This window comes from Phragmites australis, chromosome 2, assembly GCF_958298935.1.
Source record: "Phragmites australis chromosome 2, lpPhrAust1.1, whole genome shotgun sequence".
NCBI classification, from domain to species: Eukaryota; Viridiplantae; Streptophyta; class Magnoliopsida; order Poales; family Poaceae; genus Phragmites; species Phragmites australis.
The window spans coordinates 46111770-46135419 of NC_084922.1; the positions used below are offsets into that span (position 1 = coordinate 46111770).

Consider the following 23650-nt stretch of genomic DNA (forward strand, 5'->3'; position numbering starts at 1 on the left):
AGGTGGGCTACTGCCCAACAGAGTGAGGGTGGTTGGCCCACCGGTGGGGCCCATGTATTAGAGAATAAGTCCGTTCAACTGTGAATTTATTTCTTTCTCCCCCGAATTTCCTTCTCTCATCCAATTGACTTAAAACCAAGCGCTCTAATGCTTCGAAACAAAATTCCTCAAAATTAAACATAATACTTATGAAGCACGATTTGGCTTAATTACGTAATTACGGCTTTGAGACGTGACATTACCGACGAGTCTTAGTTTTCACTCGTCACTAATATGTCATGAAAGTCATTAGTGATGGATTTCCTTACAACTTGTCACTAATATGAAGTAATTAGTGATGGGTATCCATCTAACCCATCACTAATTATTGATGTTTACTGTTATTTTCTACGCCGAGCAGCACGACCAGACAGTGCCTGTCCACCGACTACGTAGCAAAGGGGCAATTTTTTTGGCGATTCTGTTGAGACCAAATCAAATCTCAGTGATTTGAAGTTGGGATTGTCCCTGGCCTTTGAAGGTTTGCCTCCCCCTCTCCTCCTCCTCTTGCTCATATATACATGGTGGATTCTAGGGTTTGAGTACTTGAAATCATTATTTTTGCTCCTTCTCCCTAATCTCGATATATGTGGATTGTCCCCCTTAGTGTATATGTGAAACCTACGTTTCTCGTTCGAGAGTGTTTGATTATAAATATGATTTGGTAACTCATCATATTTATAAGAAGATGCTCCCGAATTGCCAACGTACTTTGGATAGTTCAAGGATATATGACCCAAATAGTAGGTTTTTGTGCTATTTTATGGTTTTAGAGAGAATTTTGGTGGTGTCTCCCTGTTATTCTCTAGATACACACCCTCTTGGCTCGTTGTTCAGACGTGTATTTAGAGAATAGCAGGGAGGTGCTGCCGAAATTTTCTCTAGAACTGTACAGGAGCATGAAAACTTACTCGGGTCACATATCCTCAAATGGGATTAGGACCTATCTTTGACTATTAGAAATTAGCTAGGATTATTCACCATAGATAACATGTATCATATTTGGATGTTAATTGTTAGGTTGAATATCACTAGAATAGTACACACACTTAATTTAGTTAAATTGAGTTAGAATTTTTATACTTATTCTAGCTACTATGTCGTTTCTATTAAAAATGAATATTTTTTCAATTTATAGATGGTGGACCGAAGTTGTATACACCTTGATTGCCGTAATTGTATGGCCTCTAATTTTGCCTAAGTCTTGACACCTAAGCTCCCTCCTCGATGCTCGTAGCCCTCCTCTTCACCGCAGTGTCTGCTGCCCGCTCCACCTCGCCTCCTTCTCCCGGCTGCCCCTGAGGCCGTCGCCGTCTCCCTGCCATCCCTATCCTCCTCTGATGCCATCTTCCCCAGGGCTCTCATCCCTGACTAGCCCAATGCCGAGGAGCCCACATCGCCGTTGTCGAGGACCACCACCCCGACGCTGAGGAGCCTGCCGCCTCCTCCCTGACGAGCAGCTCGACGCCGAGGAGCCCATCGCCTCCTCTCTAACGAGCACCCCGATGTTGAGGAGCCCACACCATCGTGCTCTACGTCACCATTGTGCACATCCATCAAGGTAGGCCTCCAACCATCCCCTCCTCACCAACGCTTGCCACCATCGTCCTCATCCGTCGAGGTAGGCCTCCTGTCTCACTTACTGTAACCAATTATTTGTGTGAGGCAACACGTATATGCTTACTTGCTTGCTTGAGCACTCTAGCTTCATTGATTTTTAGTGTTTAGTTTTAGATTAAAGGCTAGGAAGTTAACACTATTTAGCGATCTGAGTGTCAATTCTTGTATACTAGGTCGAGGTGAATATGGTTCATGCTTAAGCATATTATGTTCTTAACTTCTTATGCTGCTAGTTTATACATGATCTTGTGGACCATAATGTCTACTGATATTTATAAATTGTATTAGATCATTCTTGTTCCTACGACATCTTGTTTTTTGTTAGCCGAAGATTAAGAGTATGTCAAGCTATCTTTATATAGTTTATTTCTCTTTGTGATTTCTATTATACAAAGCTCACAGTTTTTGTTCCTTCTTTGTGACTGTTATGACGAATCTTTGTGACTATTATTTTAGATTCTTTTATGTTGCTCTTTACCAGTTACTTTCAGTTATGTAAGATCATGTTATTAGAATAATTTTGCTTCAATACACATGTTGTTACCCATTTTTGCTTTGATGATGACATTTAGGAAATTAAAATTAAATTTGTAAGAAAATCCCAAAAATGAATTTAGGTTGTGTAACTTATTATGTCGTCTCCCGTTTGAGAGTGTTTGATTATAAATATGACTTGACAACTCGTCATATTTATAAGAAAGATTGTAACACCCAAAAATTCAATATTTGCAATAATTTAAAATTTTGCTAGAAATTAATCAGGTGCTGCAACTTAGCTCAATAGGAAATTAATTTCTAAATTTAACTTGGCCTAGAAAAAATGTTTGATTGCATTCATGCCATTATAGATGCAATAAGGTTTTATTGGGTGGAAAAAGTTCGCAAATTTCGCTAGATTTCGCCGTTTTAATACCTCATTTTGAAATATGTTGAAAAATCAAATGGAAAAAGTTTTGGAAATTAAGAAATTGCGCTTGGGCCGAATTCTTTCTTCCGGCCCAATTTTCCTTCCTCCCCTCCCTTCTTTCCCCTCCCGCGTGGGCCGACCTCTCTCCCAGCGCCAGCCCAAGTCGGTCGAGCGCCCGCCCGAGCTGACCACTCCAGCTGGCTGCCGCCCCCGCTCTCACTGCCCGCAGGGCCCGGCTCAAGCCCACTGCGCTGAGCCGAGCCGACGGCTCCTCTTCTCCTTCCTCCGGCCGCGCCCGAGCTTCAATGGCCGTCGGCCGATCCGTTTCCCCGGTGCCCTCTCCTCTCCCTGTAACCGCCGAATTCAACCCTTAAGCTCCACCAAGTGTTCCCCGGCTGTTCCCTCTCTTTTCCCCCTTTCTATTGCGCGGTGATTGCAAGAAACCGCCGGGCATTAAGGCCATGGGCACCGCCCCTTCCCTTTCGAATTCCGGCCACCCCGCTCGCTCATTCCCCTATTTAAACCGCCCTCTACCACCTCGGCGAGGCCCCGCACGCCACCCACCCACTCACGCCTCATTTTTTTTATCTCGGAACACCGTCGCCGCCCGTTTTCTTCTTCGGCTCCGATGGGATGCGCCGCCGCCGTCGTCCTTCGCGTGCACGCCATCTCTGACCGAGCTAACCGCTCCTTTGGACTTGCAGGACCATCCAGAGCCGATTTCGCGGTTCACCGTCGTCGTTCGAGCGCCGGAGCTTCCCTTCCGCCGCTGCACCGACCACCGCCGCCGCCCTCATCATCGCCGGGTCACCCCGACGCCCCTGCGGCCATCCTTTTGCTCGAGGTGAGTTTGCCGGACTCCCCTCACTCCTTTCCGCCGCTCGTCGGAGCAGCCCGGCCGCCGGAGCCCGATTCGGTCAACTCCGGCCGCATTTCAACCACCCCGCCGCCGTCGGCCGCCGTTCGCGCCGCCATACCGAACCCCTTCGTTTTTGAAGTTCGGTCCACCGTGGACTCGTGGACCGACCATCCGGCCCTGGTACAATGGGCTCATGAACCCATTTCACATCCTTTTCTAATAGAAGAATAAATCAATAATGTTTATGACATCATAAATCCAATTTCCAGTATAAAACAATTCGGATTTTCTCTGATAATAAGAAAAATTGCAGAAACACCCCTGGAACTTCAAACGCTCACAACTTTTTGCTCGTAGCTCCGATTTAGACGATCTTTGCGCTCATATTCTCGTAGCAACGTGTAGATTCTGTTTATAGGGTTTTTCCCTAGTTTTAGGTCTGTTTGGTGTACTGTTCTTATGTATGATTGTGTGCTTGTGTAGACGATTCAGTCCAGGAGTTCGGAAACTTTCAGGGAGAAGATTTTGAAGGACCTGTGCATCACTTCGACGAAGGAAAGTGTCTTTACCATGTTGCAAACCCAATTTTTATATAAAAATAGTCTTTATCCAATATGCATGCTATTTTACAAAATGGGTAGTATAGCAAATACTAGTGTTAGTTGTAGATGTTTTATCCTTAAAATAACATCATGTTTATGCTTAGCCATGCTTTTAGATGAACATGTAGCGTGTAGGTGATGAATCATGAGTTATGAACTAAAAGTTGATATAGGAAGTATGTCATGAAAACTGATGTTGTTAAGGGAGTTAACAACAAAGATAATTGGGGTTTTGGGCAAGAAAGGGCTATTTTTCCCGGCATGGTTGGTTGTTTGGAAATATTTGATAATCTACCCTTATGAGGTTATTGGTGGTCTTGCCCAGACCATTTTAAGGACCAGTTCGTGGAGCGACCATCCATGGCAAACAGAACAACCACGAGACCAATATGGTATGGCTTGGCCTAGTAATTAGATGTTCTCCCAGTGTTGTATGAGCCAATTGGATGTGTAGATAACGAAGGGTTACTTCCCGATTCTACCTAGCACAAGAGGGGGCTTCTGGGGTGGAGGGTTACTCCACTTATGTACGGCGGTGAAACCTCAGTGGGCAAGTGCATACTGGGAGACTCTTTAGAAAAGCCTCGTAGTGATCTCTTGGCGCACACCCCGGAAGTGTGTAAGGTACCGGCAGGTACCGGCAACAGAGAAGATCACGACTCGTGGGTAAAGTGTACAAACTCTGCAGAGTGTCAAACTGAATATTCAGCCGTGCTCACGGTTATGAGCAGCATGGACCCTCACATGATTAGTCGGGTGATTGTTTTTTTTGGTTGAGAATTGGTTGAATTCTCGGAGGTTAAAGAAAATCTTTTGTACATCTTTTCCTGTTTAAAATAAAATTTGCTTTTCCATAGTTCAGGGATAAAATCGGCTTTTATGCAAATGAAACCCTAGAGAATAGGAAACCTTGTTTCAAGCCACCATATCAAATTTAATTTCCCCCCACTTGTTGAGTATTGGAATTACTCACGCTTGCTGTTTCAGAAGGTGAAACTTTTGAAGAATTCCCTGAGGATGACTTCCCTGAAGATGATGCTGAGTTCTAGGCTTGTGGAACTCCCGGTCGGCTGCCTGTTGGCTTGGAGCTGCGTTGTTCTTTTCCGCTATGGTGTATTTTCTTTAGACCCGTGTGTGGTCATTTTGTAATAAGAAGCACTATGTCTGTTACGCACTAATGACGTCGCTATATGTATGAATAAACTGATCCTGGCATACATATAGTTTACATCTGGTTTTGATCTTAAAACCGGGTGTGACAAAGATGCTCCAGAATTATCCACGTACTTTGGATAGTTCGAGAATATGTGGCTCAAGTAGTAGGTTTCTATGCTCTTGTATGGTTCTAGAGAGAATTTCAGTGACGTCTCCCTATTGTTCTTTGGATACACACCCTCTCGGCTAGTTGTCAAGACGTGTATTTGGAGAACAACAGGGAGGTGCTGCTGAAATTTTCTCTAGAACCGTACAAGAGCATGGAAACCTACTCGTGCCACATATCATCAAATGGGATTATGACCTATCTTTGCCTATTATAAATTATCTATGATCATTCGCTTTAGATAAGAAATACATACTATTTTCATAAATTCATATAAAAGTGAATATAGTTGCTAATCCTGGATCAATTGTAAATGCATATTCATATCTATTAGATGGTTGCAAACCAGTCTTCATCAGGATCCTCTGACGAAGCACAAGCTCCCAATCAGACGTCTACGCAACTAGGTCCCAGTGGATCAACAATACGAAGGACAAGGGCACAAGCAAAGTGGTCGATGATCAAGATTACCGTCATGAAAATTGATGATGACAGTGTGCCTACGGAGAAGAAGGTCTTACAGATATTGCGGAAGCTCGCATGCCTTAATGCTCGGGGGAGGGTGCCATTGACCCTTCCGAAGTTCGATGAACTCACTGTGGATCAAAAGAATGCCTTGTTCAATGATGGTATCAATATGTTTATGGAGTTCCCAGAGAACATGAAGGAGAAGGCTTGTAGGGCTGCTATGAAAACGATCGCCAAACTTTGGAGAAGCCACAAGAGCAAGCTTGTGAACGAGTATATGACAAAAGGGTTGGAGCCCTTAAGCAAGTACCCATATATTAAAAGGGAGGATTGTGAATCTTTTGTGAGGTTGAAGAGCTCAGAGGCGCCCCATACGAAAAGTTCAGCAAAGAAGCAGCTTCGGATAAAGAACAAGCAGAATCACAACCTGTGCATAGGCAGGTACGTGGGGGAAAAGGATAAATGGCAGGTGGAGGATGTAAAGTTAGCCAACGAAGGTCGCAACGAATCCTTGGTTGCAATTCCCAGGACGATCGCAATTGTATTTGCAAGCGAGGGGTTCACTATCAGATAGTGGAGAAATCAACTTCAAATCCAGTGAAATCGAGTCAGATGCTGAAAGGTGAAATAAATAGCAGCCCACTCCTCTGAAGGTTCATTCACCGGGATCAGGGAACATGACGTGCTCTCCACTGTGCTGGGAAACCCTGAGCACTCAGGTCACGTTCAAAGCGTGTCCAGTTCCCAGAGCTGGAAGTTAAGCTTCCTCGAACATGTCGGGATGTATAAGAAGAGGAAAAGGTCGATCCCAATTGATGTTTAAGCATTAATCCAGTCAATCATGGAGAGCATTTATCGAGACGTCCTACAAAGGTTTGCAACATATGGAGTCGTAATTCCTAGTGCACTAGCGGGTGATATCCCTATTGTTGGACACAAGAGTAGTTAAGCCTCCAGGGAGGCTGAACAACCTATCTTTCCATCCATGTGGCTCGATACTATAGACCTTCTCAATAAACCCACACCATGCTTGTTGGTCATAAGACTTGGTGGCTACTATATTGAGGTTGCAAAGGGCTAGGTGCATCCAGAGGTCCAGGTGTTACATACGGTCCCGATACGTCTTGACTATACCGTGGTCTTCGTGGATTTTGTACATACCAATACCATGAACACAGATTTGCTTGTCCCCTCCAATGATGAGATCCAAAAATTGGATCAAGCTCATCTTCAAAGGATCCAATGAAAGAGGGGGGACATCGTGGTGCACACAGAACAATCTAGGAGCGATTCGCCTAGACGTTCAATTACACCGAGTTCCCTACCCCAACCTTAGCCTCGAGATGCGATAGTTGCATCACCTTTGTCCACTCTGCCATCTCCATTTAAGCAACATGAGGGTAATCCAGAGAAGAAGAAGAAGTCCAAGCCAGAGTCCAAGAAGTAGCTGTAGAAGAAATTTAAGTCCTCTGGTAAGGACTCAATCGCCGAGAAGTGCTAGATGGCGACAACTTGGACTTAGGACAACCCAAAATTCAAGCTTGGGAACCCTTGCTGCAGGTAGATCCACTTTGAAGGGCGGGACAACCTTGTGTCCAGTTGCATAATTACTACCTGTAAGGTTGTAGAGAGAAGAAGATTTCCATTGTCGTCTATTACAAAAATCATCACTTCTTGCAAGGGGACGACTACTTCCTCATGGGTTTCAACGACTTATATGACCTCTTCAACCTCATGGCCTAGACATAGGGTTATTGCGATGTTTTACATTGTAAACCCTTTCAAACTAGACATTTATTAATTATTACTATTAATTCTCCAATCTAACTAATTTCTAATTGCATACTTTTTTCCATAACTACTTTCTTTTAGCTTACCGAACAACAACATCGAGGAGTCTGCACTCGCCAACATTCGATGATGGATCGTTGCGTTCATAATGACCGAAGTCATCTCTTCGAAAGGCGAGTTCTATTGTAGGGACACGGTGTCCTGACTTATGTAATTTGTGGTTGCACTTTCGACTTATGTAATTTGTAGTTATCTTGATATAGACTTGCATCGTTGTATGTTTTGATTATGTATATGTGCATATCTCGTGACTTGATCCCTACAATATGGGTATCTTGAAATGCATGGTGTGGCATGAATGTTTTGATTGATTTCGATATGGGTATCTAGATGTGTCTTGTTTGCACGAGAAGACGGCTGCCAAATCCCAATCATAATGCAGCCAGAAAATAGGTAAATTCTTTCGGGGGACGGGACCATTAGTGATGGGTGAAAACTTTACCCGTCACTATAGAGCCCACCAGTGGTGGGTGGTAAATTTACCCATCACTGATGATCGAGCCCCAGTGACGAGTAGTTTTTTAATCACTCAGTCTGACTCGATTATTAGTGATGGGTGGTAATGGACCCGTCACTACTATCTGGATCATTAGTGACGGGTGGTAAATAGACCCGTCATTGATAACTCGCTCAATAGTGACGGGTTATAGTTACTACCCGTCACTAATGACCGAGTCCCTGAGACGGGTTGGAAAGCTATCTGTCACTAGGATTCGATAATTAGTGACAGATAGTAAATACACCCGTCATTAATGACCGAGTTCCTGAGACAGGTTGGAAAGCTACCCGTCACAGGGACTCGATCATTAATGACGTTGGAAAGTTACCCGTCACTGGGACTTGATCATTAGTGACGGCCATCACTAATGATGGTCACAATGATGAGCAACATATCTTCTCAGGGCATAGGAGACGCACTTTAGTGACGTGTCTCAACTTGATCCATTATTAGTGACAGTCATTAATGACGGGTCTCAAGCTATCACTAATGATAGTTATCATTCGTTATTAATATTTTATCATTAGTGACACAATAAAAGTAACGGGTATGGTAATCCTCACTAATAACAGTTATCACATATCACTAATATGTTGTTCTATCGTAGTGACCGTTGAAAAAACTTGATTTCCCTTTTTTCTAAAGTTTGATCATTGTCGCACACGTGCGTGCGTGCATGCATGCACTATGGAATAACGTGGTGTTGTGTTGCAAGTGGAAATTTCCACCATCCTTTGGGTACATATAGTTTGTTAAACCATTCATTTATATTAAAATTTGTATCAAAAAAATAGGTAAAAAAATTATAAGATAGATAAAAAAATTAACAGATATATTAATATCATATAGAATAGATATACGACTAAGATAAACTATAAATCCACAAGTCCACGTGAACTTGCATTTCCCTATTGTGAGGAGCAACAGGTTCATGATACTTTGATTTTGATCATTCGACAGGAAGTACATATACTGGTATACCGTAGCTTGTTTATACTAGTAGCCATGCTGCTTAGCTGAAACACTTCCAACTCCAACTAGGGACTGCGGTCGAGCCTCTATTATATAAAATATGGGCTAATTTTATGTTATCTTTTCTCCTCCTTTTATATCTAATAAAAAAATTAAAATTTAAATAATTTATCTATTTTTTTCATCGAGTCTCTCTTCTAAGCTCCAGTCTCGTTACTAACTACAGATATAAAACCTATTTTACTAATAAAAATAAAAAAAATTAGCAAATAAGCTCTTCCTCCTTTTTTGCCGTATCTAAAATCAAACTATAGCATTGCTCAATGATATATTCATTCGACGGCACTCGTATGAGACATCCACATCTTATACCTAAGTTTGTCATTAATATTATTATATTTAATATTTATATTTTTATTGTAACGCATTGGTATGAACTTTAAAACACCAGGCGGCCAAGCCTGACAGGAAATAAAGGAACATCCCGCAGGATAAGACTAGCCCCAACAGCTTTCCTTCAGGGATGATATTTCCGTCGTGAATGGATTTTCGTTCCCTTCAGCGCTCCAATATTTTTCCTTCATGGTTCTCTTCACGGCAGGATTTCCAGTATCATTCTCTTCAGGACGGGATTATCTCTCATTTCCCTTCACGATTCCCCTCGAAAGTAAGCTGTTGGAGATGAGAGAAAATAAAGGAAATAAGAACGAGAAAAAGAATTAGAAAGAAAACGAAATAAAAAAAAATATGATCGAAGATAATCTAAGCACACACAAACGACATGTAGAAAGATAGAAAGCCCTTAATTGTTCAAGATAGGTCGAGTTAACCGTGTGAACTCTCTGAGTTCCTGTCCGACTAACTGGGCCCAACATGCACGTCCCATTATGAATTGGAAGTCTACTCCAATTCAGCCCATCCATAGTATGGCGTTTGGCGTCCCACTGCTACCTCACGATCTCTTGTTTAGTACCACCTCGCCTAGGGGGGAAGCATTGCGAGGGAGAGCCGGCCATATGATAACAGCTTGGGGCGCCGTTTCAACATACTTACCTGGACGGGGTCGACGGCCGATCATGAAGGGCCGTGGCCTAGATCAATGGCTCACATTGCACTTGGTGTGCGTGTTGGTCTGCCATCTCCCCAAGCGGGAGAGTGGGCGTCGTAATTTGTGGTAGAGGGGGTACGCGTTCGCGCGGCCCCTGCCAGTTCTCGCAAATTAAATTTTGGTCCTTGGATCGGATGATGTATGTTTCTTCTCATTCTATCTTGTTATACCTAGAATTAATAGAAAGCTACCTGTCCAGACCACTCAAAACACAAGGGGCCAACGCGCCATACCAACCGCACGACGAGCACGAACAGGAAGGATCATGCACATGCTCCTCTGACCTGCCGTCCAATCGATACTCTGCAGAACGAAAGAATGGTTAGTTCCTGATGACAGGATCCCATTTTGAGGTGCATGAGTCTTTTCTGACACCGAACGAACTCTTCGGCCCTCCAAAGTTGGAGTAGTAACAAGCGGGAGGTGAGTTTTAACGACGGTTTGAGTGAGACTCGCTTACCGGTGTGGTACTAATATGATAGTTGTGCTTCACATGATCTGGGATGGACGGTCTAGATAGTTTTTTCTTTTTTTCATAGAGAGTGTCTATAACATAACTCGCTCTTAAGAGGCATCCATAGAGACCTCCAGTCGTGAAATGGCACTATCTAGACCTAGACATGTTCATACATATAGCCGATTGTTAGCACTATCGACGTCTAAGGAGATGGACGGGTCAAAAGGGTGACAGATGTTTTCTTACATGGGCTCAAGCACACAATCTCAATTGGACCGACTCTTTAGCCCTTCAAAGCTATAATTACAAGCTCGTAAGACTGGACATGGCTGTTTCGCTCGGCTGAGAGTTCTGCATTTATCCGAATTAGATCAATTATAGCTTATTTTTTAGGTTTGATCATCAATAATTAAAAATTATATAGATTGATAATATAAGGTTGATATTATTAAATTTATTATAAAAATGCTCTAATAATATACACCTCTTTTTATTTGAAATAATCTATTTTCATATATATATATATTATTAGCCAAAGTTTTATAATAAAGACCCTGTCGATGTCATATATATATCGTATGTTTTGGAAAAAAAAAAAGAAACATGCATTGCCGGTGCAACATTCCTACGAGCATGTGTCTCGAGTTTCTTTGTTTGGGAAGCATGTACGTCAAGTTTCGGAAGACAAGACTAACAAACCATATGCGTCGTGCGTGCAGTTACTAGAAGCATGTGTCCCAAGATTTTCGTAGCATGTATGCCAAGTTTTGGAAGCACAGGGCCACAAAAATCAGCGCCAAAACCGTACACAAATTGGACTCCTGTTCAGGCATGTCCTTTCTCCGAAAGGACGTTTTCAAGCCCACGTGGACGGTTATTCAACCAGTCTTATAGGTCGCACAAGTGGATAAGGAAAGCCATCTCTCTGGAAGGTGGGTCCTCGGTTCTCCCAGCTGCTGACGATATCTATCTTATTCTACTATATAAAATACAAGTTAATTCTCATGTTATCTTTTTCTCTTATCATTCTCTTATTTAATAAAATCTCTTACAATTTAAATAATTTATTTAATTTTGCTAGCTATTCTTTATCGTATCTTGTTACTGTTATAAATATATGAACCATTTGATTAATAAAAATAAATAAATAATAGAAGAAAACTTAGCTGATAATATTTTTAATTCTATTAAAATCAAACTTTAACCTCGTTTTCGATGTATTTATTCGATGACGTTTTCTGTCACGGCGTAAAGTCCGACGCCACCACCGAACCCGCATCGTCTCTGACACGCTGGCGCGACGGTTTTACTTCAAACGACAAAGGCGTGCTGCCCCAGGGACTCCTGGGAGCCTCGAGCCGTCGAGCGCTCTATGCATCTCCGTCAACCGTGTGAATCGCGTGCTCCGCCGCTCCTCGAAGTTGCCGTTCAAACCGCTTCATAGTCTCGCCATCCGGTCTCGTCGCCGCGGCGAGGAGGGAGAGAGCTCGAGGTGCGCGCGACGGCGACTTGGGCGGGCGGCCGCATCTTATCCTCCCCCACCGTCGGACCTGAATCTTGGACCCCAAGGCGTAGCTTCCCCAGCGCAGCGCAGGATGTCGGCGGCCATCGCCGGCGGCGAATCGGCCGGCGAGCTGCTGCTCCGCGCGGCAGCGATGGTGCCCCCGGAACGCTACGCCGTCGCCGCCCTTGTCGTAGTCTCGGTCATCGCGTACCGCTTCCTCGAGCTGCACGTCCTCGGCGACCTCCTCCGAGGCTTCCGGGGCGGGCGCGTAGACCTCACCTTCCACCCCGACTCGGAGATCTACCACCGCGTTGCCTCGAAGTGCCGCTCCCTCCACGAAAGGTATGGTTATGTGCTCTCTCGGCCTGATCGCCCGAGAGTGATTTTGGTATCAGTATTTCGCCTTCACATTTAGCCGCTGCAATTTTGTGGTAGCAGCAGCATTGGGCGTGCCTGGTCGGTTGTGAACTTGTGATGGAACTTGCGAGCTGGGTCTCTGCATCGTGCGAGGGGTTACCTGCATTGTGTGATGATTGACTGTTTAAGTTGAGAGTGATGATGGATTTGCGGTACAATTTTGCAGGTACCTGGCGACGCCTTGGCTGGCGAGCCCACATTTGCAGACATTGTTCCTGGGCATCTCTGGGAAGCCGCCTTCATTCACCTACAAGAGGTTAGATTCGATCCACGTGGAGAAATTTACCTTGCAGTCTTCTAGATTTCCTCATTCAATTTAGCCATTTAGATGGCTCTTTGTAAAACTGACTACAGTGGACGCCATCAAGAGTTTATTCTTCTCTATTATACATCACCAGTGATTTAATCTGGCAATAAATCCACGCTGCTTCTATTTTTCTGTGAAGTGGGCTGTAGATGCATGTCTCAATCAGCCTATGCGAGCTCTGCAAGAATTTATGGGCATTCTTGTGCGCTCCTTTTCAGTTCTGGGAATTAATTTATGCCTTGATAATTAAATCTGGACCTTGCATGAAGGTGGAAAAGAATAAATAAATAAGCTGAATAGTAAGAGGTTACTTTTCTTACTGAAAAGTTATTCTACGTTTTCCTACATGGAGCACAATACAAATCCTACTAATGCATTTATTATTACAAATGATTTTCTGTAGATTAGTCGCTCAACTCAGTTCTTCAGGACCTATGTTTATTTTTTAGTGGAATGAAGAAGGCACTTTCTTGGTTTTTTAGTTGACAATGCTCTGATTACATTCTCTTCACTGCAGACAGTTGTACACAGTTCGCGATGGTGGAACCATTGCTTTGGATTGGCTGCTGGCATCTGATTTGGAAGGTAGAGGCTCACAGGCTGTAAAATTTTATGCTTACATGGTGATGTCTAACCTTTTTAGATATGTTTCAGATGCAGATGGTTTCATTTCTAAAGATTCTTCAACACCGCTTGTAGTTGTGGTTCCTGGATTGACTAGTGATTCTGCTGCTGCTGTTAGTCCCTAACTTATTTCTGATGTTGGCTTATCTTCGGGTTGCATATTTGAAGATCTCTTGATTATTCCATTGCATAGCTTATTACTCCATCCGTTTCTTTTTATGGTAGAGTGTGATACAAAAATGGTACCGCTGGATTCATATCTGGAAGTAATTTCTGCTGACTATGATTTTGTTGTTATGAACAATGTATTATAGGAGAGAATAATGGTCAAAATATAGTGTTGGAGACCACACCGTGTCGAACAATGCCTTATATTTTGAAACGGAGGGAACACTATATTTGTTGTCGTTCTAAAGGTTCAGTATTCCGTTGCAGTATGTAAAACACTTGGCTTATTCCATGGCGAGTAAAGGGTGGAATGTTGTTGTAAGCAACCACAGGGGTCTTGGTGGTGTGTCCATCACTGTAAGTTATCTAATTGAAATTTCAAGTATTTAAATTTAAATTTCATTCATTGTACACTGTAACATATTATTGGTGCACAGGATTTCTTAATGTTACTTTCACCTAATATCTGTTTTTTGGGAAAATTATCATATATCTGATTACTGCCAAATTATGATATTAATTCAGAATTCATCTAACGACACTGCAACAAAAAGTTTCAGAGGCACCAAATGATTCGTTCAGTAAGCATGCATCATCACTGAATTCGTAATTTATATTTCCTATGGCAGTCAGATTGCTTCTACAGTGGCGGGTGGACAGAAGATATCCGAGAAGTCATTGAGTACCTGCATCACAAATATCCAAAGGCTCCACTGTTCTGTGTCGGCACAAGCATAGGTGCCAATATTCTGGTAAACAACTTTCACCTTGCCTTAATCTAAACTTATCAAATTCTGCTTGCTGAAGATATAATAATGTTAGGCTGCAATTTTCTGCCACTGCCTATTGAAGTGCTAGCTGCTTAGAGTTTTACTTGTATCAATAGCTTTAAAAATTGGCACTACCCTTTCCTAATTTTAAGGTTGGCCTTTTTTGCTCAACACAGTCATATACTATTCATAGTATGTTAGTTTGGTGCAGTTTGTTTAGCCACAATTTGTTTGTAACTATGGTACGAACCATGATGACCAATTGGGCAGGAAACTGGCTGTAAAAAAAGCCATTCCCCAAAGTAATATTTCTCTTCATACATTATTTAATTATGATTCTTTTAAGAAAGTATTATAACTTGGTTAGACTCGTTTTATTGTTATCCAGTATTGCTGCAAATATATTACAGAAAGCTGTAATGAAGCAGTTGGAACTTAATATCTCCACGCCATTCATTCACCTGCTTAATCCTTCACTTTCTTACTTTCTTTGAGCTCACTGTTGTACCTATGTTGGTTGTTATTTTGGTCGGGTTTTGGTGCGTGCATGATAGTACATTGCCAATTTGCCATCCACTTCTGATGGTCATTCATTTGAAGATCGTGGTCAAATCCATCATTTAAACGATGTGTACTTTATAATGTTGTGTATGCACCAATTCCCATGGTGGTGTTGCTCATTATCCCTATTCCTACCCCCAGCCCATGGTCTTTTACCAAAAAAGAATATAATAAGAGTTAAAGTGTGTCACTATATATCAGAGCGTAATGCAATTGATGTGGTAACAGTACATGTTTATTCCTCTTCTTTGTACAGGTCAAGTACCTTGGAGAAGAAGGTGAAAATACTCCCTTGGCTGGTGCCGCATCTATTTGCTCTCCATGGGATCTGGTGGTTAGTTGCTGGATGAAAAACTCGCATGCTTCTTATGTAGAAATTTGTCCAAGTTGTGTCTCAATAATTTTCAATTCACCTTCGACACCTTTCCAAACACAATCCATTGTAGTGCTCACTGATATATCTTGGTTACAAGTTCGTCCAAGTTTTGATTTATTGCCAATCTAGGGTTCGTTTCAGATCAGGAAAAGTGCTTCAGTTTAATTGTCAGCTTTCTGCTGCCCTCTTGAGAACTATAGCAAAAATCTTACTATAACTGCCAAGAATTCTTATAACGAAGTTTGTACAGTTGCTTCCACAGCACAGGACCACAACACCAAACTAGCCCTTAAACTCATTCTGTTTTGTCGTTTCACTTCCATTTTTGTAGGTTTGTGACAGATTTATCTCCCGCAAGCTTGTGCAACGGTGTTATGACATTGCCCTTGCAATTGGTCTGAAAGGATATGCAAAGCTGTAAGTATCCATTCCTCACTAATCTGTCTAAGCATTTGTCCAAGACTCTTACTTTTATCTTACATAATCTCCATCTTTAGTGCTACAGTAATGTTATTCTAGTAATTTTATTGCCAGTTGTGATGCCATATATTCCCCCTTTATATATCTGCTGTTTACCTCTCATAAAGTTATTTTAAAAAAAAAAAAAATCTCACTTGACAATTGTTAAATAACCCTTGTATATGCAATCTCATGGTAGTCTTTTTTGTTGTGTTAATGCTTTTACAGTTTGGTAGTACATGGATGTTTGGAAAAAGCTTGTATTGGGTAGCAGTTGATAAAGATGTACAAGGGTCTTAACCAGAGTTTTGTAAAGTGATGTGCAGGCAACTATATTTCCATGACCAAATAAGTTCTTCAGTATACTTGGTTTCTTGCTCTATGCAAGTGTAGTGATTACCTTTCTGGAGCTTGACCTTGGCCAAGAGATGTGTTCAATGCTTTTCACTTATTGCTTGCATGAAGTGCATGTTTTATCTATTGGCCATCCTTTGCTTGCTATTCTGCCTCACTATGGTAGTAATTCTTGCACAACAGTCACATATATCATGACAATAGATTTGAGTTGTAGCCTGTAGAGATGTCAATTGTGATTGGATGTATACAATCTTGGGTGAATCCCACCCACACACACTAAAAAAGTAATACTAGCATGATAGTTATTAACCTTTTGCTTTTGTAGACATCAACCTGTCTTGGCCCGACTTGCAAATTGGGAAGGTATCAAAAAGGTTTGACTCACTCTGACGTAAATTTTTTGTTGGCACTGAACTTAATGTTTATACACGATGTTAACATTGAAGTGATGATTTTTATAAATTTATACTCTTTAATTTTTAAGATAGAAAAGTTCCATTTTCTCTTTATTTGTATTTGTAATTGCTGATTTGTGTCGTTGTAAAGAACTATCAAAGAACAGTCTTTATATCCAAGCTGCCAACTGTTTGACTAATTCTTTACTCATACACTTCTATAGATGGGCTTTCTATGACTTGTGATAATCCACTGCTTGATTTTATTCCTTTGTATTTTGGCAGTCACGCTCTATCCGGGAATTTGACCACCATGCGACTTGCATTGTTGCAAAATTTGAGGTAACCTCCAATGCACCTACCTTTGCTGATTTTATCTTCAATCAGATAAGAATTTATGTTTAACTGCTGCTGTGGATTGCATGGCAGTCACTGCTCTATTATAAATAAATAATGTTCCGAGTTGTTCTTTTTACAGACGGTTGATTCCTACTACCGCCGGTGCAGCAGTGCTAGTTACGTTGGTAACGTGTCAGTTCCATTGCTTTGTATCAGCGCTTTAGATGATCCCCTTTGTACAAGGGAGGCTATTCCTTGGGATGAGTGCAGGTGACTTTTGCCTTGTGAAAGTCGTTCTCCTGAACGATTCTATTTTATGTCTTAATCATAAGCATCTTAATTTGATTTAGGGCCAACAAAAACATTGTTTTGGCAACTACTCAGAATGGTGGTCATCTTGCGTTTTTTCAAGGACTAACTGCTCGAAGACTATGGTATGGTGTCTGTATAATTCTTAAAGTTCTATTTTATCTATGCTGTGAATTCTCTAATTTTGTATTTCAGTATATGTATCCGCTATTGGTGAATATTCATAATATAGGGTGTTCTGATATATTTTGTAGGTGGGTCGGAGCAGTTTCTGAGTTCATCTGCACTCTGCATGACAGCTCCTACATGCATCAGCAAAAGGTGTGGTCACTAATTCATTAATGAAATAGGGCGCTCAAATTGATTTTATGCTGACTATATTATTTCATCTCATAATTGAATACAGGCGCAAGATCATGTTTTGCACTCTTCCTTGGAATCATCTATTGATAAGAGCCCATATATTAATTTCATGGAAGATGGAATGGTAGCTCCAGTAACAAATGATGGCCCTGGCAATGATGATTCACCTTCTAACCATACAGTCGATGAAGTAGAATTAAGTGACAAGATGGGTGTTAAACAACAGAATGAAGAATCCATCGAAAAGCATAATGAACACGCCAGCGGAGTGGAGAGCAAAAGCCCTGCAGGATCTGCAAATCATCAAGGAGAGGACACCTACAGTAATAAGCTCCATGAGGTCATCACTCCTGTCAAGAGATCCATAAACCAACTGACTCGATACCAAGGGAGGTCGGTCTGGTTGCTTGCCTACATTGCTTTTGTAACATCATGGCCGCTCCTCGGCTCTCTAGCTTTTATCACGTTTAGGAAAAAGTTCAGGAATCTGTTGCGAGCTTAATGAATAAATAAACCATACTTGTATTTATTACAATTGCATCATGTAAAACCTTAGAAGTACTTGAAGGCCTGTACAGCCATTTGATTTCTTCAGCCCCACAGTTCATGTGTACACTTTCGTCACCCACCTATGTCCAGGATACGAGCTGTCATGCTGGTGGTACATGTACACATTCATATAATATCACTGCATCAATATCACCTTCGCGAAACAAAGTTTGTCTTGGTTTGCTCATTGGACATTGGTGTAAGAAACTTGTGGATGGTGGCCTGGTGTGGGGAGCTTGTAACTTTTTGATCCGCGTTTAGGATGAGAAAGTTGTGGTACATGGATGTTAAAATTGCCATCCAGTTGAAGGCGAAAAGGATGCTGGGCCCTGATGGTGTGTGGTGCAGCATGAACGGTTCTGAAGTATCTTTTCATGTGGCGATGGCATTATGGTCCCAACAGCAACGAACCCTTTCGTAATGATTTACTTGTAATTGTTTGATGCGTGGTACGTGCACGTTTCTGTGCCACTAGGATATCTCTATCAGCTTTCCATATTAAACTTATATTCTTGGTCATGCACGATATTGATTGAATTTATTTTGTGCCTTCTATTCTCGACAAGATGCTAATTCTTTTCCCTTGATGGCTGAGCTCTATTTTCAATTTGTTTAGGAGATCAACTTGATATGTCTTTGCAAGAAAAAGTCTTTTTTATTTGTGGGTTACGCAAGTCAGTTGGACTTTTTTGAGAACATGTTGCTCAACTGGTGATTCCCTGTCTTACTACTACATTAAATCATTTTCCTCTTGCAATTTGTACTACTTTCAGAAGATTATTAAATATTATGCCCAAGTAAGATCCATGATGCAATTGTCCTGCTCTGTATAAAAAAATTCCAACAATGTTGACACCATAGCTCAAATGGCCAATTATAAACATGTTAGATCACACGTTGAGTTTCGCAAGACAAGTGAGATTGGAGCTTGCATGATAATCCTTCTTTAAGCAGAGGAGGATTCCCCAACGACCCGATAATGATTTGCACTGCAGGAGCAGGGCCCAGTGTGCCTCTACACTGTCTGTTTTGTTCCATCTGACCTCACTGATGATGTCAAAAGAAGGCGGGGCTGGAGTGGTTCTTCTGGGGCTATGGCCATTGTGGTGCACGCTGTGCCGTCAAGGAGACTGGGTAGCATGATCTGCACCGTTGTATCGCAGCCTCATGCTTGAGCTCCTAGAAATCTTCTCAATTCTCTCTTGAGGAGCATAACAAAGCACACCTGTAGGAGATAGTAGGTGCGCGGGAAGCGTTCATGACACCTATCAAAGTAATTAGGATTTCAAATTTGGACACTAGCATAAGCACGAGAGCTTTCCAGGAGACTAGGAAACACATTACTCCCACATGAATCCCGCGAAATTCTCGCTTTCCAAACGGGGAGTTTGGTGCTATACACTCCGCACTTGGACATCAGGTATTCGGTGTGGTAGAAGACAGAAAAAAAAAACAGGATTTACTTTCTCTTTTTTTTTAAAAAAAAAGGATTGACTCATTGAGCACCAGCTGCATATATTATTACTTCTTTGTCATTGAACTGGAGTACATATTCTCTGATCCATACGAGCAAATCAAGCAGGTCCAGCACAAATCCTGTGAAATGGCATCGATCGATACAAATATCAACTGAAAAGGCAGCATACTCCCAGTTATCCTCCACAGTTTTAGCATATTTTATTTGCGACGACTTTTCTTTTAGCCATTTAGGGCCATGGCTTCATCCTCGACAAAAGCACAATGGGAAGGCAGGATGAGGAGCAGGCAAGAGCCAAGCGCTGCCACAGTACAGAAGAGAACGACGTGAGGCTGTGGGCCCACGTTCGAATTGAACTTTTTTTTAACAAAATTAGTAGATACTATCGGTATCTATATTAAAAAAATATCATCGCTATAAAGATGATATATATAGACTAAGATCTATATACTATCCTTACGTTAATAATATTTTCTAACTTTTATGATTTTTACTAGGTATCTAATGATTTTTTTTTGGTCGGGGTGGGCCCAGCGCTCAGCACCTGACTTCTCTTCCTTTTGCTCACGCATCTCCCTCGCATCGCGTCCCGTCCCGTCCGTCTCCCGACGATGCTGATGCCGCCAAGCCAACCCCCGTCTTGCCTATCCTGGTTGCCGTGCGCCGCTGGAGCAGCCTACGCGGAGACTCGCCTGCTCCTCGCGCAGTAGCCGCTGACCTGACGGCCCCACACCACCCGGGTTTTCTGATATGAGCTATTGGCGTAGAGGGGCAGCTGGATCATGTTAAGGCGCCGCGCTGGGTAGGGCGCACCGCACCGGAGCTCGCACAGCGAAGGAACAAAGGAGAGGAGCTCGAGAGGTCAACGAGGAGCAGCAGGAAGGAAGGGTGAGGTCTCCTTCCTCCTCCTATAAACCCACCGCACCCGCCTTCCGGAATCCCATTTTCTCACCCGGGAGCTGCAATTTCTACCTGCTTCGTAAGTCCAGCTTTGAATTGTTCATTTACGACCTTTTCTTCCCGAGTTCTATCATATTCGTTGAAACAAGAACACCATTTGAGGTAAAGGCAATGAAAAACAAGGGGAAAAGATAATCTGGGTGCTTTCTTTGTCTTGATCCCCCCCCCCCCCCTGTTTTGTCTGATCTGAGCCCAGACCCGGGAGCAGTAAAAGTTTTTTTTTGTTTTGTTTTGTTGAGGAGGATCTTGAGGCATAAGAAAAGGTTGGTATATGAGGAATTTGAGATCTCGTTCTGCAATCTTTGTTCATGGAGTTGCTTTGCTCCGTATTCTTGAGGTTCTTAAGGGGACGACGAACGAAGGAAGCTGCGTGATGGATTATTCTCTGATTAGGAGATTTGGGATCTTCGATTTAACCTGTCTAGGATCTTTGGTTGAAACGAACCAGCAAACTTGATTCCCTCTTGATTCTTCTGTAGTTCTTTTCAATCGAATTTTAGGTTGATTGTATCGAGCTTTTCGTCCATCCTTTTGATTGCTTCTGGTCTTTTGCTAGATATCGGTAAGGTCTGATTTTAGTAAGCACCTACCCTTCTGGCTACAGATCTGTTGGTGCGTGCAGATTAGATTATCATAGTGAAGATTTCGAGAAGTTACCTAGTAGTAAAATAGAAATTCAGTGAGAACAATATATTGGGTTGGGTGAAATAGTAGGAGTCTAGGAGATGATGTGTGAAATATTTCTCTGATTTCCACTAGTAAGGTTGGTTGGTTGGTGAACTCATCGTTTTAACTCCTCGCCATGCATCTATCTTCTCAGTTGATTTCGAAAGCTAGTACCTTGTATCTAATCTATTGCTTCAGGATATAAGTTTCTTATTAAAGGATGGGGCTTTTATTATTACGTGTGAAAAAGAGGCAGAATTTATGCGTCTTATGGAACTAGAAATAGACACCTTGTTTGTTTCTTTTTTTTTTTTAACAAGAAAGGTCCTTTCTTTAGGAGAACAGTCATGAAAACGTTCCAGCTATGACACGTCAAATTGACCTATCTGAATCTTTCTGTTGCAGGGTTTCATGGTTGTCCCATAGATCAATTCCTCGTTGGATGATGATAGTTCCATCAGATAGAAGGCCATATTGAAGTAGAATCCGGGCAGTGTTGAATCTGAATGGAAGGTGAAATGAGAAGAACTTTGGAAACCGCCATGAAAGCTTCTTCATCAATGGCAAGCGGCACATCGGCCCCTGACCAACAGATTGCTAGGTCCAATCCCATGGAGCAGTTTTATTTTTCAAGGCCTAGTCAATCTTTCCCAGGCTTCCCTCCATTCTTTGGGGCTCCATCTTCTAGTTTGTATCTTCCTAATGACAACGAAGCTAAAGTTGGGAACCAGTTTGAATCAAATCCTTCACTAAATAATTTTCTAACAGATTGGGACCCTCAGGCAATGGTGAGCAACCTATCCTTCCTTGAGCAGAAGATCAAGCAGGTAAAAGATATTGTACTGTCCATGAGTAGTCGAGAGAACCAAGTTGCTGGCGGTTCCTGTGAGCTAGCAGCAAAGCAGCAGCTCATAACTGCTGATCTCACCAGCATTATAATCCAGCTTATCTCAACAGCTGGTTCCCTGCTCCCTTCAATGAAAAACCCGCTTCTTAGCAGCAATCTAGCAATCAGGCAGCTTGGCAACTCTCTTGGTTCTCCAATGGGCTTCGGCATGAATGCTAATCAGCGACCAAGCACAGACAGCAAGACCACTATTCCTGACATTGGCAAGACCACTGATTATGAGGAACTGATGAATAGCCTTGATACTAATCAAGATGAAAGAGATGAGCTGATCAAATGCCCAAATCCTTGTGGTGGGGAAGGGTCTGAACCGACTCCGATGGATGACCATGATGTGAAGGAGAGTGATGATGGTGGTGAGGGAGAGAATCTCCCGCCTGGTTCGTATGTAGTCTTGCAACTGGAAAAGGAGGAGATTTTAGCACCACATACTCATTTCTGCTTGATTTGTGGCAAGGGTTTCAAAAGAGATGCTAACTTAAGGATGCACATGAGAGGACATGGAGACGAGTACAAGACTGCCGCAGCCCTGGCCAAACCCACCAAAGATTCTGGTTCAGAGCATGCACCGGTAACAAGGTACTCGTGCCCATTTGTGGGTTGCAAGCGGAACAAAGAGCACAAGAAGTTCCAGCCTCTCAAGACAATCTTGTGTGTGAAGAACCACTACAAGAGGAGCCACTGCGACAAGAGCTACACTTGCAGCCGGTGCAACACCAAAAAGTTTTCTGTCATCGCAGACTTGAAGACTCATGAGAAGCACTGTGGGCGAGACAAGTGGCTCTGTTCCTGTGGCACAACCTTCTCAAGGAAAGACAAGCTTTTTGGGCATGTTGCTCTTTTCCAAGGCCACACACCTGCACTCCCAATGGATGATGTCAAAGTAACAGAGGCATCGGAGCAACCTCAGGGCAGCGAGCCGATGAATGAAATAGCAAGGACCATGGGGTATAACATCTCCTGCAGCTCGTCTGATGGTATCTCGAACCTCGACATGAAAGTGGCTGATGATCCACGTGGTTATTTCTCACCATTGAGCTTCGATCCTTGCTTTGGTGCGCTTGATGACTTCACTCGCCCTGGATTTGACATCTCCGAGAATCCCTTCTCCTTCCTTCCATCATGATCATGCAGTTTTGGGCAACAAAACAGAGGCAGCTGATGGAGGTCTCCGCTGATGACGACGACAATGGCCTTGGCGACCTTTATGTATGTTTATGGACGATGCTAGTCTCGTTTGTCCTCTGTTCAAGGAGTCATGTTAGGTTATGCCTTTTTCTAAAGTGTACTCCATTTGGTGGTCATCAATAATGATCAAGCACTTTTATCATTCCATATAGAATGAGATAGCCCCAATTGTGTTACATATGCAAGAATAACGTATTCATTTTTATCTAAATTGGCGCTATGATTGTAGCAGCGCCAAGAAGTTATGGTAA

The 23650-nt window shown here is 42.5% G+C and overlaps 2 protein-coding genes and 1 non-coding gene across 7 annotated transcripts; all 3 read left to right on the forward strand.

Annotated features, from left to right (window-relative positions):
• Positions 1-10183: 10183 nt before the first annotated feature.
• On the forward strand, positions 10184-10343 carry LOC133910327 (U1 spliceosomal RNA). The gene has a single exon (XR_009908499.1). It is a non-coding gene; the product is annotated as a U1 spliceosomal RNA (small nuclear RNA).
• Positions 10344-11980: 1637 nt separating this feature from the next.
• On the forward strand, positions 11981-18278 carry LOC133909265 (uncharacterized). Of its 2 annotated transcripts, XM_062351622.1 has the most exons (14): positions 11983-12549; positions 12791-12880; positions 13449-13516; positions 13586-13668; positions 13991-14080; positions 14353-14475; positions 15311-15388; positions 15762-15847; positions 16572-16620; positions 16927-16983; positions 17120-17250; positions 17331-17414; positions 17544-17610; positions 17696-18278. In XM_062351622.1, the coding sequence occupies exons 1-14, from the start codon at positions 12299-12301 to the stop codon at positions 18152-18154; spliced, it is 1716 nt and encodes a 571-aa protein (XP_062207606.1). In that variant the 5' UTR covers positions 11983-12298; the 3' UTR covers positions 18155-18278. The 2 variants fall into 2 exon arrangements, with proteins under 2 accessions (XP_062207605.1, XP_062207606.1); XM_062351621.1 differs by having other exon boundaries at positions 11981-12549; positions 13449-13668.
• A 2180-nt stretch (positions 18279-20458) lies between these two features.
• LOC133909266 (zinc finger protein STOP1 homolog) lies at positions 20459-23575 on the forward strand. Of its 4 annotated transcripts, none has more exons than XM_062351626.1 (2): positions 20459-20566; positions 21710-23575. In XM_062351626.1, the coding sequence occupies exon 2, from the start codon at positions 21811-21813 to the stop codon at positions 23335-23337; it is 1527 nt and encodes a 508-aa protein (XP_062207610.1). In that variant the 5' UTR covers positions 20459-20566; positions 21710-21810; the 3' UTR covers positions 23338-23575. The 4 variants fall into 4 exon arrangements, with proteins under 4 accessions (XP_062207610.1, XP_062207608.1, XP_062207607.1 ...); XM_062351624.1 differs by having other exon boundaries at positions 20490-20740; XM_062351623.1 differs by having other exon boundaries at positions 20491-20657.
• Positions 23576-23650: the final 75 nt, after the last annotated feature.